The sequence below is a fragment of the Pagrus pagrus genome (genome assembly GCF_965226575.1).
Source record: "Pagrus pagrus genome assembly, chromosome: 15".
NCBI lineage: Eukaryota > Metazoa > Chordata > Actinopteri > Spariformes > Sparidae > Pagrus > Pagrus pagrus.
Window position 1 is genome coordinate 22,259,586 of NC_140199.1, and position 10,959 is coordinate 22,270,544.

General features: G+C 41.2%; 3 protein-coding genes across 4 annotated transcripts; all 3 read left to right on the top strand.

The window, feature by feature from the left end:
* Positions 1-18: 18 nt before the first annotated feature.
* Positions 19-2,934, top strand: LOC311270497 (dual specificity protein phosphatase 13A). Its single transcript, XM_084375403.1, has 3 exons — positions 19-469; positions 631-848; positions 941-2,934. Exons 1-3 carry the CDS (start codon positions 345-347, stop codon positions 1,150-1,152), a joined length of 555 nt encoding a protein of 184 aa, XP_084231529.1. The 5' UTR covers positions 19-344; the 3' UTR covers positions 1,153-2,934.
* Positions 2,935-5,374: 2,440 nt separating this feature from the next.
* Positions 5,375-7,508, top strand: LOC311270562 (uncharacterized protein). Its single transcript, XM_084375514.1, has 6 exons — positions 5,375-5,659; positions 5,752-5,987; positions 6,065-6,284; positions 6,363-6,485; positions 6,563-6,780; positions 6,919-7,508. Exons 1-6 carry the CDS (start codon positions 5,454-5,456, stop codon positions 7,143-7,145), a joined length of 1,230 nt encoding a protein of 409 aa, XP_084231640.1. The 5' UTR covers positions 5,375-5,453; the 3' UTR covers positions 7,146-7,508.
* A 175-nt stretch (positions 7,509-7,683) lies between these two features.
* Positions 7,684-10,168, top strand: LOC311270561 (dual specificity phosphatase 29). 2 transcript variants are annotated; one of them, XM_084375513.1, is made up of 4 exons: positions 7,684-7,860; positions 8,882-9,069; positions 9,146-9,369; positions 9,670-10,168. In XM_084375513.1, the coding sequence occupies exons 2-4, from the start codon at positions 8,891-8,893 to the stop codon at positions 9,891-9,893; spliced, it is 627 nt and encodes a 208-aa protein (XP_084231639.1). In that variant the 5' UTR covers positions 7,684-7,860; positions 8,882-8,890; the 3' UTR covers positions 9,894-10,168. The 2 variants fall into 2 exon arrangements, with proteins under 2 accessions (XP_084231639.1, XP_084231638.1); XM_084375512.1 differs by having other exon boundaries at positions 7,705-7,860; positions 8,879-9,069; positions 9,670-10,166.
* Positions 10,169-10,959: the final 791 nt, after the last annotated feature.

A 10,959-nucleotide genomic window follows, 5' to 3' on the forward strand; every position in this document is an offset into this window, starting at 1 on the left:
TGTACCATTTACTGTATGTATACACTAATCGACTGTGTCCATCCCTCCTCTCCCCTCGTCCTCTGCTGATGTGACCTCAGTGGTGACAGACAGACAGTCCCTTTGGCATCAGTGAACAGAGCAATCAATGCAACAGCAACGTTTTATAACTACATCCAGTCAGAGAGAACTCACTGAACACAGGGAGCTAATTTTGGAGGCAGGCGGCATTCAAACAGACACCTGCTCGTGTCTCTCACTGAGCTGCTGCAGACTGTGGCGGTGAAGGGACAGTGGACGCAGACAGCAGCAGCAGCAGCAGTGTTGGGGTCTGTTGGAGGAGCAGCTCTCTGTGTCTGGGGAGAATGTCAGGGAGCAGCCAGCGACAGGACCTGGTGCTTATTAAAGAGCTTGAGCTCATCTTGGATTCCTGCTCCCTGGAGCTCACACCAGTGGATGAAGTCTGGCCCAACCTGTACATAGGAAATGTGTGAGTGTCTTGTGTGTGGAGAGTCTGTTGCATGAGCTCCTGCAAGAGAGAAATTGATCCGCTTTGGCAGCCTGTTTAAATGCATGTTAATATTCCATGGTGCTGTTTCATATATTTCCTTTTTATTTCCTGTAATTGTTTTTGTTTTGTGTGTTTTGCAGGGCCGTAGCACAGAACAGAAAGACATTACATAAGCTTGGAATCACTCATGTCCTGAACGCAGCGCACTCCAAGCAGGGCAGCATCGGCGACCAGAGTTTTTACGGGAACACGTGCGTTTACTTTGGCATCCCAGCAGAGGATTCGGACCACTTTGACCTCAGTCAGTACTTCAAACATGCAGCTGACTTCATACATAAAGGCCTGAAGAGCAAAGATGGTACGGTACACATATGTGACACCCACTGTCCCATCAAAAAAGTGTACAGTTGTGTTCATTTTCTCTATTTTCTTTCAAATCCTGCTCTACAGGTAAGGTGCTGGTGCATTGCATCATGGGCATAAGTCGATCGGCCACTTTGGTCCTGGTCTACTTGATGCTGCGGCAGCGTCTCTGTCTGAGAGATGCTCTGAAGCGTGTTGTCCAAAAACGAGCCATTTACCCCAACCGGAACTTCCTGTCTCTCCTCCTGAGGCTGGATGAACGGCTGACACTCAGACGGAGATTCTGTCCTCTTCTCTGATGTCCCTCTCTCTCTCTTTTCACCTCCTTCATCACATTTTTCACCTCGAGACCTCCCTCTCTATTCATGTGTGTCACTCCGCTCTGATCAGTATGGAAAATATCTGTGAATAATGATTTGCTATCCGAATGTGTATGGTGTAGTAAGAGGCGTGACAGAGGTTATCCCTGAGGTTGTCTAGTTTTTAACTTCTGGGAACAGCAGTAATGTCCACATGTTTTGAAATGTTGTAAATATCTCAGTCCATCTGTGTTTTTCTCTGCGGTTTGTTTTTCATATTCAAACTGTATTCAAATGTTTCCTGCCAGTGTCCACAAGCTTTGTAAATACATCTTTTTATGACTCCTTTCATCGAAGATATTTTATTGGACTATTTTGACTGGATGGATAACTTTGCTTAAAGGATGAGTTTACCTAAAAATGCAAATCCAGTCAATATATACTCACCCCCATGTCGACTGAGAGTCAGGTAAAGTTTCGTAGTCTTCAAAACATTTCTGGAGCTTCACAGTAAAACAGCGTTGCAGCACTTTCCTCAACAACTGAAGTAGATGGGGACTTGTTTGAAAATGTTTTTAAAAAAACGACCAAAAAGAACATAAAATGGCTCCATACAGCTTGTCCGGCGTCACCCAAGTGTCCGGATGCCCAGAGATCCCAAATTGATATGAAAAGGCGTTATTTACACCCTCCGCGTGGTCGAGCTCATGTAGCTACTGTAGATGTGTTAACGGTTTTAGCTTAGCAACTACAGTGAAGATTTCAGCTCAGAAAAGAGTGATATCTTTTTCAAATCAATTCTGGAAAATTATGCCGTACAAGCTATGGAGCCATTTTATGTTTGTTTTTTGTTTTTTACTTGCTGGTTGTTGAGAATGCTGCAACTCTGTTTTGCTGTGAAGCTCCAGAAATGTTTTGCGTACTTTCAATCGGCATGGGGGATGAGTAGATAATGACTGAACATGCATTTTTTGGTAACTTATACTTTAGTATTATTGTTATTCTTTCAAAATCTCTTCCGAGTTTGTTTATTGTTTCAGCAAAATCATATTGCATTGAAAAAGATATTTCTTATCTGAAAGAAAACACTTCAAACTGTTTTCACTTAACCAAGATTTAACTGTTCACAAAAACGAGCAATATATTGATATAGTACAGTTTGATAAAGTGAGTAATCTCAGCTTTCTCAAATGCATCATTAAAATACAGTATTATTACATTAGTGATCTAGTAGCTTATTGCATACATTATTATAAACTGATGATAAAGAAATTCAGATAATATATACTGCATATAAAAGATGATGAAAATAAAATAATAACATTTATTGGGCTTTAAACAAATTCAGACTCGTAAAAAAGAAATGTGATGTGAAGATTTCTTTCATGCCATGTTGACTGTCACTGTTGTACGAAACAGTCATCTGTAGGAGTAAAAACAAACCAAATGTGTCTGTTTTTCTTCTAACAACATGCTGTGATAACCTACATGTTTGATTTATGAAAGATGATTCACAACAAATGGAGCTGAAGTTAGCACGTCACTGGTGAGTGTTATTCACAGCCCGATCATATTCCTTAAAGGAGCAGAGCAGCTGGTGTTACTCAGCTGCTGGGTAGCAACACTGGGACACATACAGCACAGCCGTGTGTTACATAACAGTCTGCGCTCATGGAAACTAAGCTAATGTTAAAGTTCACAGGACAATGCCACATTGTTGTTCATAAGAATGGCACTTCTGTCATGTAGTCAACATGAATTAAAAAATATGTTTTTAAAGTGCCTGAATTGATAAATACATTCTGCAGGGTGATTTGTCACTAATGAGTGTTTGATTACAGAGTTATAAAAGGAAACAGGCCACAGTTATATGTGGGTGAGTGTTTGTAGTGAAATAAGAACAAGCACAGTAGGAGAGGAGTTTGCACCTCCTCAAAGCGAGGTAAGTTTGCATGATTCAGAGTGGAAACAGGTTAGTTTGGGGATTTGTCAGGTTTGTTTGCTCAGTTTGTCGTCGCCACTGAAGATGATGATGCAGTAAGTTTCTAAGAAAAGGTCATTGAGAGAAGATTACATTAGAAAGAAAAACTTTTTACTCCTCTTTAACGATGCAATTAAAGTCTAAATCATTCTTAAAAGAAATAGGGGGAAGCATATCACTTGAGTAACCACTAACTGCTGCTAATAGCTGCTGTTAGCTTATTAGCTCAGATCGCCGTGCAAATAGTGGTTCAGACTGAGAACTGAGAATTAATAACTTGGTTTTAACATCACTAGCACAGGAGCTTTGGACTGGGACGGGCCGGGGCTATCTGGTTAGCTCAAATTTTGCGTATTGCACCTTTAAATATTTGACAGATTCATAGTTATAGTTACTTTACAATTTTGCATGTAAAAAACACAAAGAGCTTATTAAATATAAATTAAACTACCCACTGCTGAAACAACTAGTTAATTGATCAATCGGGGCATGGACAGAAAATCAAATGGCAACTCTTTTGATAATTGTTGAGGTCATTTTTCCTGTGAAAACATTTTATGGTTGCAGCTTCTCAAATTTGACGATTTGCTGCTTTTGCTTTTACTTAAAGGGCCACTAATACATGGAAAATACATTCAAACTCATGATTCTGATATTTACAATTGTTACGACCAGGGCCTAGGGGAGACCCTGGCGCAACATGAAAATGAGACTCCCCTCTTCCCATCACCCAAGCACCACCAGCAGCAAAGCATTTTTAAAGGTTTTATTTAAAAAAACACATTTAGCACACAAACAAACATGCTGGTAGTCTGGTTGAGAGAGAAGAGCCCACAGGAACTGGGAAGAGCCGGCCTTTAAACTCCTGAGCCGTTTCTCAATATGCGTTCTTCTCTATACTTCTGTTCTTGTGGACTTGAGAAACGTCATCAACGCCGGACCAAGTACTGTTCCAATTCAAAGTTCGCATCTGGCCAAGTACGGTCGAATACCCCGGGTGTGTTCTTGCCCCACCCATTTCATCGAGGATGCATCGGTGGAGACTTGTGTGGACTTTGGGAAGTTACGTATCCCAGAATGCATTTCGTGATAGCAATGGCTGAGGAGCGGAGCGGATAGTCCTCCCGTCCCCTGGGAGTTCACAAGTTCGAACTTGGCATACTGGGTATTGAGAAACGGCTATGGCTTCGAGGCAGGAACCAATCAGCTCCATGGACAACATTCAATCACTTAAACACACCTGCAACCAATCACACACACACACACACACACACACACAGACAAACAGGGTTATTTAAGCAGAGAGACAAAACATATGACCTCTGGGGTCGTAACACAATATTAATGAGGTAATAATACAAACTCAGACATTTTTATTTTGTCTATAATTGAATAAACAAGCTGTTCTCAGAGGAAAATAAGGTCCCCAGAACACTGTTTGAAGCTAGAAAGGTGGCAGGGTCCGCCACATATAAACAAAGTAAAACAGTATGAAATTGAGTTGTCCTTTAAGGTCAGTTTGTTTATTCAGTCATGAAAACAAGGCATAAAAAATCAGTCCATGAAGATCTTTCTCTTATCTGATAATCTGATAATTCAAATGTATATATTTTAAATTATTTATTTTGGGAAAGCAGTTTATATCACAAAACATACATCAGGAGGTGAGATCACAAGATCAGTGAAAATTACTATGTCAGGGGAAGTAAATGAAATAAACAACAACAAAAAAATAACGATGTTTTCTAGAATTAAACAACATTATATGGTCATTTCTTCAATACCCTTTGCAAAATCTGTCTGTAAGGACCCTGATAGATTAAAATTGTGCTTCCCTCTCCTCTTTTGTCTGTCAGCCATTTTCACCTCCAGTGCAATGCATCATGGTATATAACGCTTGGTTAGTGACCATCGTATACTACTTTTGAGATGCATTGCGGGATACTTTGAGTGAACCATATAGGGGATAATAATTTTTACTATACATTTGGACAGCACTTCAAAATGGCAAACTCACCATACAGTCTACTATGTGTACACAGTGAGTAGTGAGTGATTCAGACACAGCCTCAGTTTATCCACATGGTCCAAAATTTAATGAGCCCAGTTTTCCGAAGACGGAGAGGAAAATTCATCTCTTTCCATAACGTTAATGTAATTTCCAATTAATTAGGTTCGGGAAGTAACCAGGGGATGTTAAAACACCAATCATATATTTATCAGGATGCCCTGCCTGAAAATCAACATTTCCTAAAAATAATTTTAATTAAATTTTTTGTAAGTTTGTATTTTTTGGTTGGACAAAACAAACATTGTGAAAATGTCAATTTGGGCTCTGAGTAATTGCAACAACATTTATGTTTATGTATATGTGTGTGTGTGTGTGTGTGTGTGTGTCAGCATGTCTCTTAGGGATCCACCATATGAACCTCCATCTGTCTCGGAGCTGCAGGAATTCCTGCTGGCGGACAGACGACCTACTGGACACGTCAATCAAGTCTGGCCTAACCTGTACATCGGCAACGAGTAGGTTCACACACACACTAACACACACTCACATACACATCTGTTTAAACATCCTTCACCCCTACAGACGTGACTGTGTGGTCGTGTTTCAGGGTGGCGGCTCGTGACAAGGGCACTCTCCACAGTCTGGGCATAACCCACATTGTGAATGCTGCTCATGGATCGCTCAACCCCGGCCTCTGCTTCTACGTCAACACCGGCCCACGTTTCTACAGAGACATGAAGGTGGATTATTATGGGGTGGAGGCTGATGATGCAATAGATTTCGTTCTTAGTCCTTTCTTTTACCCAACTGCACGATACATCAGAGCTGCACTGGCAATGGGAGGCAAGTCAGTCACACTTACATGTTATATTCTGCTACATATCTGGTGTTGAAGGTGACAGCAAATGTTCCTTTCGCAGGACGAGTGTTCGTCCACTGTCTGATGGGTGTGAGCCGCTCTGCCACTCTGGTGCTGGCCTTCCTGATGATTGTGGAGGGCCTGAGGCTGCAGGAGGCGGTGGCTGCCGTCAGGCCGCACAGAGACATCTGTCCAAACCCAGGCTTCCTGCAGCAGCTCCGAAGCCTCGACAGGGGCCTGGAGAGGGAGAGGAGGCGGCGACGACAGGCCCAAACGACACTGTAAAGACACACACAGACACACACATAGCCATAAACATCAACACACGCACACAGACACACGCATCTTTATCGCTACAGAGGTCACTCAGCCCAGGAAGAGGAAACACCATCTCTGACAGAGCTCAGGCAAATTCTCTGGACAAACAGGAAGCCAGTGGCACCTGTTGACCAAGTCTGGCCCAACCTCTACATCGGAGACGAGTGAGTAGAAAAATCAGCTTGTAATGCTGTTAAAATATATTATAATAAATCAGTTTGCATGTGGTGTGTGTGTGCAGGTCTGTGGCGAGAGATAAAACCACACTCTCGTCTCTGGGTGTGACTCATGTGCTGAATGCTGCAGCAGGTCGACACCGGATCAACACAGGTCAGCAGTTCTACAGTGACCTTAAAGTGGAGTACCACAGCGTTGAAGCTGCTGACCATCCAGAGTTTAACCTCCGACCTTTCTTTAAATCTGCTGCACAGTTCATAGACAGCGCTCTGAAGAGAAACGGTGAGTTTGCAAAGATTAATGGTAATGAAGAGATTTCAACAAGTGGTATACGACTGCTGAAGAATTATACATATCGTACTCTTCCTCCTTTACTCTGCCCAAGTGTGTTATAAATACACTAATCCATCTCTCTTCCAGGGAAGGTGTTCGTCCACTGTGCCATGGGTGTCAGTCGCTCCGGAGCCCTGGTTCTTGCGTATCTGATGATCTGCCACGACCTGTCGTTAGCAGAGGCCATCATCGCCGTGCGTCTGAACCGAGACATCGGACCCAACTCTGGGTTTCTGGAGCAGCTCAGACAGCTGGAGCTTAGCCACAGTCAGCAGAGGAGACAGGTCAAAGAGGAGGGCCACACCGACACATGATGACCATGAACACATGACCCGTCACCTTTGTCAGGCACCTGTTTTATTTGAATCCACGTTTTCTTTAAAAACAATTAAATCTGATGGACTGAAAAGTCATCTGTGTGTCGTCTGTGACAAGTAAAGCTCAGCAGATGATCTCTGCCCCAACAACAATCACTATGTAACTACTGAATGCTTTAAGTTTTATGTCTCCAGAAATAACTGCTCTGACAAATGTCCCACACCTGTTCACACATTACCGACATTCTCATAATGACAATAACTGCAACATGCCACTTCTAGTTGTCTTTTCTCACGATTTAGTGTGATTCGCCACCATACAGGCAAAGGGAAAGTAATCACTGTCACATTAGAGGACTCAGATCACATTAGGAAGGCTTTGAGAAAGCATGTGTGTGTGTGTGTGTGTGTGTGTGTGTGTGTGTGTGTGTGTGTGTGTGACGTTGTCGAGGGCAGGTGTTGTAGCCCAGCTGCCTAAAAATATCATCTTAAACACAGAGCCTGAGAGAGCAGTTACCATTCCAGATCCGTCTTTCCTTCTTAATGCTTAAGGTCTGTCTGTCTCTCTGTCTGTCTCTCTCTCTGTCTCACACACAGACACACACACACACGCACACAGTCCACACATGTCCCCTGAGGAAAAGTTGAGGTGCTGGTCTGTGATCCTGCTCAGGAACGGATTTAAATATTTAAACACAAGGAAGAGAAAGAGGTGAGTATTTTTTTCTACTGTTGAGCTTTATTATAACAATCAACCTTTAGAATAGAGCAAGAAATCAGTATAATCATCCCGGGACAACACAGGACTGTTTGACTCCAAACCACTCAGTCTGAGGAGGATGTGTGTTAAGAGCTCGGTTATAGAAAGGAGCACTAAGGTACAGCCGAGACAATAAAGGTGTAGACTGATACTCATTAATTTCTTTGCTTTTAAGATGCCTTAGTTGATCAATTTCACAATCGATTTCTAAAAAAGTTAAATAGATCCTCTAATAAATGTAATATAGGTTTTCAAGAAGCACTTGAAAGGGATTTTTCTGGGAAGGGTTATGTTTTATCAGTTGGTTCCCTATTCCACATGTAGTCTATGTTGAAACCTAGAAAAATAAAACATATATACGTTCTGGAGACAGAGTAAATGAGGCATCTACAGGAGATTACATATTAATTTTATTTTCTGTCTGGTATTAAGTATTTTTGTTTATCATTCTGCTATAGTTCATTGTTTATACAGACAGAAAGTATGATGATAGCTGAGTGACATTATCACCTACTGTATATTAATTTCTGAATTTAATTATTTTTCAAATTATTATGTAAATTAAATGCATTAAATCCATTTGCTCCCTGCAGCCTCCATATCTCTGTCATCTTGGGTGGCATACTGTATAGTCGCTTTTTACAAATATTTTTATAATTGACTAATCTGCCGTTTCTTTTCTTGATTAATTAATTGATTGCTTGATGTATAAAATGTCATGTAAGAAAATAGTCAGAAAGGCCCTTTGTGATTCCTTAAAGCTCATGTTGATTTAAAGTGTCAACCGGTGTTCACATTAGCATTTTGTTTAAGAACGCCTCAAACAATTATAGAAAAAGTCTAATCTATTAATTTACTTATCTTTGCCACTCTAGGACTATCAATTAACTCTGGTGTTGATATTACACCTGCAGACATTTTCTTTAAGTATGTGATGAAGTTCAGGGCTGTGTGCGTGTTTTCTGTGCAGCAGAGGAGAGCCATGTCCTCCTGTGTGGTGAAGTCCAGAAGCAGGAACCCGTACACAGCAGTACGGGTGGACCCAGACAGTGATTACATCACTCCGGGAACGTTAGACCTGGAGCAGCTGTTCTGGACTGGCACCGGGGCTCAGTTCGCACACGTCAACCAGGTCTGGCCCAGTCTCTACATCGGGGATGAGTGAGTAAAATGCACACCGAGAGTACAAGTGTCAAAACCCATGATGGCAGCTTCATGTTGAGACTGTGTGTTGCAGGAAAACAGCTCTGGAGTGTCCTGGCCTGAAGGATCTGGGTATAACACATGTCCTTAATGCGGCAGAGGGAAAGTTTAATAATGTGCTGACTGGTGCTGATTACTACTGTGACATGGACATCCAGTACTTTGGTGTAGAGGCTGATGACAAACCCACCTTCAACATCTCCCAGTACTTCTGCCCGGCAACACAGTTCATTCATGACGCCCTCAGCCACCCACAGAGTAAGTTAAAAGTGGTTGGCAAAAAGCTCAAAGGCCAAATCTCAAAAATGTTTGGTCCCCAAGTAAATCTATTCCCTTTTACATCAAGACATGTAAAGCTTTTGATGTTATTTTCTACAGTACATTGTTGGTTACGTTTCAGCTAAATACACAGTATTCTGCTGTAAAATAGTATAGTACATTAACTTGCTGTAAAAAACAGCGATTTTTCTACATTGTGGACACCAAAAACTTCCATTTAGATCTTCTATGCTTCACTGTTTCTAATGAATCCATCTCTTTCACTTCATTGTGTCCCAGACAAGGTGCTGGTGCACTGTGTGATGGGTCGGAGCAGGTCTGCGACTCTGGTCTTGGCATATCTGATGATGAAACACAGCTTATCTGTGGTGGACGCTATTGAGCATGTGAAACAGCGCCGCTGCATCCTGCCCAATCATGGATTCCTGAAACAGCTCAGAGCTCTGGACATCACATTACAGGAGGAGAGGCTGAGGCAAAAAAGAGAGATCCAAGACCAATAGTACAAAATGAAAGATAATATGCCTGTTTACTACTTCAGTTTTTCTTCTGTATTTACCTGAGGCAAACAAAAATGTTCCGTATGTTCCTCTAACTAGTGTATCTTTAAAATGTGTTTTTCATAAATGTGTCAGTCTAATAAAGTTAAAATGTTAAACTGAAGAAAGGGGCGTCCTAAGAGCTTAATATTTGTGTTAAATCACGTAGGACAATGGAGGAACTGATCAGCGGTGGTAGAGGAAATATTCAGATCATTTACTAAAGGAGGAGTACTATTACCACTCTGTAAAATACTAATTCTAATACAAATACTGTCACAAAAAAGTCCTGCATCCTGCAGTTACCAAAGTAAAAGTATAGAACTATAATCAGGGAAATGCATTAACGCAACAGTACTCAATGCCAAAAAATGACCAATGTGACTTGTTTTACATTTTTGAGGTGGAGCTCATTTTGAAAAACGCACGCTCTACCAACTGAGCTACTGTGGCCCCCCTGCTGTTTATTTCTTTATGCACTGATCAGTTGATTCATTTTTTAAAATTCTGTAAGAAAATCCGCCTTTTTATGAAATGCCAATATCAATGTGACTCAACACAGTATAGTCATATAATTTAGTTTACAACTCGGTAAACACGTTTTAAGTGCTGTAGTGCTTCAAATATTAAGCAAGAGAACCAACATTTTGTTTTTATATTATCATTTTATTGTCAGTCTTGCACAAAGGTGGGCAACTGAGTGTGATTGAGACCCAATTAGGATGTAACCTAAGGCTTTTTGGTGTATCTGCACAAATATAGTTATTTAACAGATGGACAATATGCATCATTTAAAGTCTTCATTCACATACTTACTGTCTGTTATGAAGTATTTGAGAGCACATCTACGTTCAGCATAAGTGTATTCAAGTATTAAGTGTTGCCCAGAACACAAGATAACACAAACTCAGGTTAATACACATGGTTTGAAATGTTTTGCCCTCACATGTGGATGAATTTAGCTCATGTTCTTTAGGTTAAAATTTATGATTAAGCAAAGCGGACGGTTCTGAAGTTGGGTTACATACTC

What these genes read in the sequence shown, in the direction of transcription:
- LOC311270497 (XM_084375403.1), top strand. Translation starts at nt 345, where the DNA reads ATGTCAGGGAGCAGCCAGCGACAGGACCTGGTGCTTATTAAAGAGCTT. An exon ending in AACCTGTACATAGGAAATGT is followed by an intron (nt 470 to 630) that starts GTGAGTGTCTTG and finishes TGTGTTTTGCAG; the next exon opens with GGCCGTAGCACAGAACAGAA. An exon ending in AGGCCTGAAGAGCAAAGATG is followed by an intron (nt 849 to 940) that starts GTACGGTACACA and finishes CCTGCTCTACAG; the next exon opens with GTAAGGTGCTGGTGCATTGC.
- LOC311270562 (XM_084375514.1), top strand. Translation starts at nt 5,454, where the DNA reads ATGTCAATTTGGGCTCTGAGTAATTGCAACAACATTTATGTTTATGTA. An exon ending in AACCTGTACATCGGCAACGA is followed by an intron (nt 5,660 to 5,751) that starts GTAGGTTCACAC and finishes GTCGTGTTTCAG; the next exon opens with GGTGGCGGCTCGTGACAAGG. An exon ending in CGACAGGCCCAAACGACACT is followed by an intron (nt 6,285 to 6,362) that starts GTAAAGACACAC and finishes TTATCGCTACAG; the next exon opens with AGGTCACTCAGCCCAGGAAG.
- LOC311270561 (XM_084375513.1), top strand. Translation starts at nt 8,891, where the DNA reads ATGTCCTCCTGTGTGGTGAAGTCCAGAAGCAGGAACCCGTACACAGCA. An exon ending in AGTCTCTACATCGGGGATGA is followed by an intron (nt 9,070 to 9,145) that starts GTGAGTAAAATG and finishes TGTGTGTTGCAG; the next exon opens with GAAAACAGCTCTGGAGTGTC. An exon ending in CGCCCTCAGCCACCCACAGA is followed by an intron (nt 9,370 to 9,669) that starts GTAAGTTAAAAG and finishes ATTGTGTCCCAG; the next exon opens with ACAAGGTGCTGGTGCACTGT.